General features: G+C 50.7%; 1 protein-coding gene across 1 annotated transcript in view; it reads left to right on the forward strand.

The window, feature by feature from the left end:
- RBCK1 (RANBP2-type and C3HC4-type zinc finger containing 1) overlaps nt 1-8,093 on the forward strand; it is a 105,926-nt gene extending 97,833 nt beyond the window's left edge. The window contains exon 14 of the mRNA XM_082258795.1: nt 7,901-8,093. Within this exon, the coding sequence (XP_082114921.1) occupies nt 7,901-7,981 (81 nt within the window). The 3' untranslated portion in view covers nt 7,982-8,093. The remainder of the gene's footprint in view (nt 1-7,900) is intronic.
- Nucleotides 8,094-8,670: the final 577 nt, after the last annotated feature.

Below are 8,670 nucleotides of genomic sequence, written 5' to 3' on the forward strand. Positions count from 1 at the left end.
ATATGTGTATATGTGTATGTATATATATATATATATATATATATATATATATATATATATATATATATATATATATATATATATATATATATATATATTTTTTTTTTTTTTTTATAGCGCAAAAAATAAAAATCGCACAGGTGATCAAATACCACCAAAAGAAAGCTCTGTTTGTGGGGAAAAAGGACGTCAATTTTATTTGTGGCACAACCGCGCAATTTTCCGTTAAAGTAACGCAGTGCAGAATCGCAAAAAATGGCCTGCTCATTAACCACTTCTGGACCGGAAGGATTTTCCCCCTTAATGACCAGGCCATATTTTGCAATTCGGCACTGAAATACTTTAACGAACAATTGCGCGCAATAAAATTGATGTCCTTTTTTTCCCACAAATAGAGATTTCTTTTGGTGGTATTTGATCATCTGTGCGATTTTTTTTTTTTGTGCTATAAACAAAAGAAGAGCGATAATTCTACAAAAAATAAAAAATAAAATTCACATTCTGCTATATAACATTCCCAATAAAAAAATTTAAAAATTTAAATTTTTTAACATTTTGGGCAAATTTGTTTCTCTTACGTCCTCCGACAGTCGCCGCCTCTTCATATTCGTCACATATGGGGTATTAGACTTTGCTCCGAAGGAGTAGCTAGGCAACAGAATATGTTAACAATAAAGCTTTAACATATCCCACCCTCAAGGGGTGGTCCCCTCAGTCAATACCCTCCTACTTCCTGCAACCATATCTCAGTTTTAATGTCTAGCTTGTCAGGAGTGGCTGGCTCTCTCTGTGCTGGGACTTTTTGTCCCAGACTCTTTCTTCTTTTTGATATTTTGTTTGAGTTTTCTCTCTACCTTTACTTAGCTGTTATTTTTGTCAGCATTAGTTAGTTCTTCGGACGAAGAGGATCATGCGGACTGGGTCTCGGGCTGATCCCCCTGGTCGCAGGTCGTGGGTCAGTGGCTTCCCAGTCTGCCATCGAGCGTTCAGCCAGGTAACGCTCCTGGCACGGTGAACGACCCATCCCTGTTCGGTGCAGGGATGATTGGTGAGGTGGCTACCTCACCGGACGCTGTGCGGTTTCTGAACCGCCATTGTGTGCGTCTTGAGTAGCGACTCTCCCTGCCTCATGTGCAGCGGCTTGTTCGCCTGTGCGGGTTCCCCACGCCATGTGAGGTAAGTGTATCTATGTGGGGACCTGTCTGTCTGGGGGGGTCTCAGTCTGGGACTGTGTAACCTGCCTTTAATCACACTGCTTGTCTCCCTATCTCTCGGCTGCATGCTGTGGGCTGCAAGGGGGGGGGGGAGCTGTATGACACTGAGTATGTCAGGCTGGGCAGTGTGAGGAGCTGTGTGCTGTGGGGCATGTTTTTAATGGCATGTTGGGGCATATACAGCGATCGCTGCGGCGATCTAACATATATCCATATTATGGGATGATATTGTGTGTGATTTTATGCACTGTGGAGCGGCGATTTCGGCGCCAAACGGCGCCATTTTACCGGCGCCCGCTCCGGCCGCATGGTTTACATGCACGGCGGCCATTTTCTTGTAGCCTCCATAGGCTTACATAGAGCGCCCTGGCAGCATCACTTCCTCTCTCCTGGAAGCACCGATCGAGGCAGCAGCAGCAGCGGAGTCTCCTCAGGTTTTATCCTTCTATTCCTGTGTTCCATTGCCTGTATTCAGTCTGTATATTCCCTGTGGGGGTCTCATTGTGCCTGAGTGTGGTGCGGTGGGCTGCGCTTGCCGCGCTTGCTGTAAGGGGGCAGTTAACCCTTGGTTGTCTGGCATACAGGGGCAATGGATTCTCAGGAGGGCAAATTTCCCACAGTCTTGGTGGAAAGCCAGGGGACCGCTGTTTCCCCCCCAGGGGGGGATTTGGCCACTATTGTGGCTGGCCTTGCTGCACAGGTGCAAATGCTGGTGGCTGCTCAATCTACTAAACGGCCCAGAGTTGCTCTGTCCTCTGATTCTGAGGGTGAAGGTGATGGGGCTGTTCTGGCGGGGACCCCCCTATCGGGGTCCCGCTCCTCTCTGGATCTAGTGGGGTCTGAGGTAGAGGCTGAAGTTGAGGGGGTTGATAATTCTCCCCCTGGCTCGCCTGAAGAGCTTGCAATCATGGATGAGTTGATTGCTTCCATTAAGCAGACGCTACGTTTGCAGGACGAGGTGTGTCCCCCAGCTGCCTTGGCGGCTTATGGGACGCAGAGAAAACGCAGGACGCCGCAGGTCTTTCCCTGCAATGCTGATTTTCAGCGCGCTGTTAAGGACCAATGGCGCGATTTGCGCAAGCCTTTTGCGGTACCAAGTAAATTTAAGCTGCGTTATCCTTTCTCGCCTGCCACTGATGAACGGTGGTGTGTGCCTCCGCCAGTAGATCATGCTATTGCGGTTTTGAACAAAGCCACTGCGATCCCGGCAGAGGGATCCCCTATTTTCCGTGATGCCACGGATAGGAGACTGGAGTCTCTTGCCCGTCATACTTATTCTGTTACGGGTTCTATGCTTAAGGCTCTGTTTGCTTCTCTCATGGCGGCCCAGGCGATCGCAAGTTGGACGCAGATGCTTAGGCGCGTCCTAGTGGCCGATTCGGCCTCAGCGGCGACCCTGGATATGGTGGATCAGATCCACCAGGGTGTCATGTATCTGTGTGATGCGGACCTGGACCTGATTCCGTTGGCCGCGCGTGTGCACAGCGTGGCGGTGTTGTCTCGCCGCCTGGTTTGGTTGAAATGTTGGTCGGTGGACCAATCTTCACGTAAAACCTTAGCCAATCTGCCTTATGATGGGTCTCGCCTTTTTGGGGAGTCCCTGGATGTGTTGATTAAGGGGATTACTGGGGGTAAGAGCACTCTCTTGCCCCATTTCCCCAAGGCTAAGGGGGCTTCTGGGAAGAAGCATGCTAATTTTCGACCCCCTCAGGGGTCCTTTCGTGCCTTTCGGCCGCACTACAAGGGCAAACCGTTCAAGGGCCAGGGCTCTCAGAAGAAGCCCTGGTCTGGAAAACAGAAGTCCGGCCAATCCGGACCTGCGGCCCATAACAGTTCGGCCTGAAGGGGCGCCCTCACCCAGTTTTGGGGTGGGGGGACGCTTGCTCGGTTTTCTTCAGCCCTGGTTGGCCCGTGTGCGGGACAGATGGGTTCTGGAAATCGTTCGATCTGGTTACAAGATCGAGTTTCTCTCTCGGCCAGAGAGCAGATTTTTTCCCTCAAATCTACAACTGTCTCCAGAGCGCCTGCGGGATCTGCGCCTGGCGGTGCGGGACCTGAGGGCTCAGGGAGTGGTGGTTCCGGTGCCTCATCGGGACAGATTTCGGGGGTTTTGTTCCAATCTGTTCACTGTGCCCAGAAAGGAGGGCAAGGTTCGTCCAATTCTGGACTTGAAAGCTCTGAACCGCTCTGTGCGGGTTCGCAAGTTCCGCATGGAATCCCTGCGCTCGGTGGTGGCTGCCCTGGTTCCGGGGGAATTCATGGCCTCCATCGATTTGAAGGATGCGTATCTGCACATCCCCATATTCGAGGGTCATCAGAGATACCTTCGATTTGCCATTGCGGAGGATCACTACCAGTTCGTGGCGTTGCCCTTTGGGCTCGCCTCGGCTCCGCGGGTCTTCACCAAGGTGCTTGCACCGGTTCTGGCATTATTGAGAGCCCAGGGCATTTCTGTCCTGGGGTATCTGGACGACATTCTGATTCGGTCTGCGACCAGTCAGGGTCTGGAGAAGGACCTGTCTGTCACGATGCAAACTCTGCAGGAGTTCGGTTGGACGATAAATGTTCCAAAGTCGACTCTGAGTCCGTCGGTTCGTCTTCCCTATCTGGGAATGATACTGGACTCGGTGCAGGCGAAGGTCTTCCTGCCGGAAGACAAACTCAGGACTCTTCAGGAGGAAGTCAGGTCCCTCAGGGACGTTCCGAACTCGTCTCTGCGGACGTGTATGAGATGTCTGGGATTGATGGTCTCGGCTTTCGAGGCGATTCCTTTCGCGCAGTTTCACACGCGGGGTCTCCAAGCGGAGATCTTGTCCAAGTGGGACGGGCGACCTCAATCTCTGGATCTTCAGATCTCGTTGAGTCATCGCACCAGGGAAAACCTCCTGTGGTGGCTCCAGTCCCCGTTGGTGTCCGGGGGCAAGTCGTTTCGTCCGATCTCGTGGACGATAATCACCACGGATGCCAGCCTGTCGGGCTGGGGTGGTGTTCTGGGCGTTCTGTCCGCCCAGGGGACCTGGTCGGAGGGGGAGTCTTCCCTCCCGATCAACATTCTGGAATTGCGTGCGATAAGGCTCTGTCTTCATCGCTGGACGGACCGGCTGCAGGGCTGCCCGGTTCGGGTGCAGACGGACAATGCCACGGCGGTGGCCTACATCAACCACCAAGGGGGCACCAGGAGTGCCCGAGCGGCTCGAGAAGTGGCCGACATTCTGTCTTGGGCCGAGACTCATGTCCCGGCGATAACGGCGGTTCACATTCCGGGAGTGGAGAACTGGCAGGCGGACTATCTGAGTCGCCAGACCCTGGATCAGGGGGAATGGTCTCTCCACCCGGCTGTCTTCCAGATGTTGTGCGCGAAGTGGGGTCTTCCAGATGTGGACCTGTTCGCGTCTCGCCTCAACTACAAGGTGAAGAGGTTCGTGGCAAGGACGCGCGACCCTCGGGCGGACGCGTCGGACGCGTTAGTGGCCCCGTGGCATCAGTACAGGCTGATGTACGCGTTTCCACCGATTCAGTTGCTGTCCCGGTTCCTTCGCAGGTTACACTCGGAACGCAGCACGGTGATTCTTGTGGCACCGGACTGGCCTCGCCGGTCCTGGTACGCAGACCTCGTGAATCTGGCGGTCGACGCCCCCTGGCGTCTGCCTCTTCGGGACGATCTACTGTCTCAAGGACCGATTTACCATCCTGCTTTACAGTCGCTGGCTTTGACGGCCTGGCTGTTGAGACCGAGGTCCTGAAGGAGAAGGGTCTCTCTCCAGAGGTTGTTCATACCTTGATCAACGCGAGGAAGTCTTCCTCGGGAAAGGTTTATTACCGTACTTGGAAGGCCTATTTTGCCTGGTGTGAGTCCAGGGGGTTTTCACCCCGCACGTACTCGGTTTCCCGTGTGCTGTCTTTCCTTCAGACGGGTGTCGATCAGCGTTTGGCGCTGGCTACGATAAAGGGTCAGGTGTCTGCGCTGGCCGTTCTGTTTCAACGTCCCGTAGCTTCCAACTCCTTGGTTGGCACTTTTATTCAGGGTGTGCGGCATCTGGTTCCTCCTAGGAGGGATCCCTTGCCCCCTTGGGACTTGAATCTAGTCCTGTCTGTGTTACAACGTGCTCCTTTTGAACAGATCAGGGAGATCTCGTTGTCTATGTTGTCCAAAAAGGTCGCCTTTTTGGTGGCGATCACTTCGGCTCGCAGAGTGTCGGAACTGGCGGCTTTGTCCTGCAAGTCTCCGTACCTGGTTGTTCATTTGGATAAGGTGGTCTTGCGACCTAATCCTTCTTTTCTGCCGAAACGAGTTTCGGAATTCCATCTTAACGAGGATATTGTTTTGCCTTCGTTGTGCACGAAGCCTAACCATCCTAAGGAGGTGAGATTGCATTCTCTGGATGTTGTTCGAGCGATTAGGGTTTGCCTTAAATCGACTGAGTCTTTTCGAAAGACGGACTCCTTGTTTGTTCTTCCAGAGGGTCCTCGGAAGGGCATGGCGGCTTCCGCCTCTACCATTGCCAAATGGATCAGGCAGACCATTGAACAGGCTTATGCCTTGCAGGGGAAGGTTCCCCCTGTGCCTGTGAAGGCGCACTCTACTAGATCTCTGAGTACGTCTTGGGCCTGTCGTCATGGGGCTTCTGTTGCCCAGGTGTGTAAGGCGGCGACTTGGTCGACCGTGCACACTTTCACAAAATTCTACAAAGTAGATGTTCAGGCATCGGCGGATGCTTCCTTTGGCCGCAAGGTTCTTAGTGCGGCTGTTCCCTAGGGTCCCTTGTTGGGGACTCCTGGCTGTTGGGATAAGTTTTGTATCCCCTGGTTTTTTGTCTTTTCCTGGGTTGTTGCTCCTGTTGAGCACTTATTTTTGCTGTTGCCCAGCTAGTTCCTTCCTTTGGTAAGGTTCCTTTCTTTGATGTGGAGACTGCGTTGCCTTTCGGCGCGGATGCGTTTCCCACCCCTCATGTTTGCACTGCTTTGGGACGTCCCCATATGTGACGAATATGAAGAGGCGGCGACTGTCGGAGGACGTAAGAGAAAACGGAATTTTTGTAAAATCTTACCTGTAAAATTCCTTTCTCTGAGTCCTCCGACAGTCGCCGCCCCCGCCCCTCTTTTGGGGTTTGTATGTATACTCTACTGCTATTCCACTAAAACTGAGATATGGTTGCAGGAAGTAGGAGGGTATTGACTGAGGGGACCACCCCTTGAGGGTGGGATATGTTAAAGCTTTATTGTTAACATATTCTGTTGCCTAGCTACTCCTTCGGAGCAAAGTCTAATACCCCATATGTGACGAATATGAAGAGGCGGCGACTGTCGGAGGACTCAGAGAAAGGAATTTTACAGGTAAGATTTTACAAAAATTCCGTTTTTCTGCTACATATTGTTAGTAAAAAAAATTGCAATAAGCGTATTTTGATTGGTTTGCGCAAAAGTTATTTGCTTCTACTAACTACGGGGAAAGATTTATGTCATTTTTATTGTTTTTTTTTACTAGTAATGGCGGCGATCTGCGATTTTTAACGGGACTGCGACATTGCGCCGGACAGATCGGACCCCTAACTGACATTTATGACACTTTTGGGGGGACCAGTGACATTACTACAGTAATCAGTGCTAAAAATATTCACTGTCACTGTAATAATGACACTGGCAGGGAAGGGGTTAACACAGTGGGTGATTAAGGGGTTAAATGTGAGCCTAGGGGAGTGATTCTAACTGTATGTGGGCGTGGCTTGTGAAATGACCATAGAGACCTGTGATCCTATATAGAAGGATCACAGGGGCTCTGTGATCATTCCAGGGAGAAGAACGGTCAGATGTGTTTACAACAGCCGACCGTTCTTCTCTCTCAGTGGGGAACGATCGCGGGTGTCAGGCAGCAATCAGAGCCGCCAGCCCGTGCATCGGAGTCGCCACCGCTGGGGGGGGGCACTCGCCCCCTAGCTGCAGGCAAGCGACCGACGTAGCCCTATGTCGATTCGCGTAGGAGGGACTGCCTGCCGCAGTATATCTGCAGTGGGGGTGGTCCAGAAGTGGTTAAGGGGGCAAATCCTTCCGGTCCAGAACTGGTTAAATGCACAAAACCGTATGTTATGAAAACGTTGTTAAAGGCAGTGTGTGAACGGGGTCATAGGGATGCATTATCTGCATTTAGCTGCGGTAAATAAGATCCTCTTTGCGCAGCTATAAGCTGATATCTAACCATTCATGTGAAAGGGGCTTTTAGCCTTTGCAACCACTTTAAGTCTGCAGTACCCATTGAACAGCAGGGAGGAGTATGCACAATCAAAGGGATGCTGGGGATGTGTTCTTTCATACAACACTCTTAAAAGATGATTCAAATCAGGGCGCTTCCTGACGTTTTCAGGAGCCTGGTGGTTCTTTCCACCAAACTCAAAGCAAAGGCCACCAGACAGAGCTAGTGATGACGTCATTGGGTCTCAAAAGAGGTGTTTCTTGAAGGTGGTTTCAGTGATGGTGAACCTTGGCACCCAAGGTGTTGGAACTACATTTCCCATGATGCTCAACTACACTGCAGAGTGCATGAGCATCATGAGAAATGTAGTTCCAAAACATTCGGGGTGCAAAGGTTCCCCATAACTGTTTAAAGGCGATGCATTTGGTTTGATGATGTCACTCCAATGACAATGTGTATACGCAGAATAACCCCTCCCCCCCATTTTCTGTACATGCAGGGTCCAGGAGACACCTCAGGGGGGTGCCGATGTAACGTGAACGGAAGAAAATGTGACCCACGTTGTCAGAATTGCCACTGAACAAGGAGAAGGTGACGTTCAAGGAAGTGAAGAAGGGAAGCCACGCCCCCAATATTTGAAACCGGCATCTTCAGTGACACCCCAACTTCTTTTTGTTACTTGTCTCCTCCCGGTTATCCAGCAGGAACAGATCGGACAGCACTGTGAGTGGGGGGACAGCCATTGGCTGAATTTTGATCATTGCTGGCTCTTTACCCAATACGGCTCCTGCAGTGGTTTGTAAATGATGCCTAAATCAACACCACCCCCCCCCCCTCACTTCTCACACCGGGTCCTCAATCAGGGCACCAAGATCAGGGCGTCCTCAGTCCAGGAACTGGAACCTTACCTATGCATTTGCCTTTATTGCACTGACTTATCATGTCCACCAGGTGGAGCTCTTCTCGCCCTAACTATTGTCCCTATACCTCAATGTACAGACTGCACACTTCATGGAAAGCCACCGGCTTTATATTCCCCGATCTGAGATATCGTTCCTCTCTACATTTCCTATTTAGTGATGGACTTTTGTTGAAGCAAAAATTGCAGATCATTTGTTTAGCTTTTTTATTTTTATTTTATTTTATTTTTAATTTTTATTTTATTTTATTTTTAATTTTAATTTTTTTTTTTTTTTGCTACACTACAGCCAGTGTCTCTGTAGTCCTGCTATTAAGAAATTATTTTTTTATCTACAGTTTACGGGACTT

This window comes from Pelophylax lessonae (genome assembly GCF_965119305.1).
Source record: "Pelophylax lessonae genome assembly, chromosome: 5".
NCBI lineage: Eukaryota > Metazoa > Chordata > Amphibia > Anura > Ranidae > Pelophylax > Pelophylax lessonae.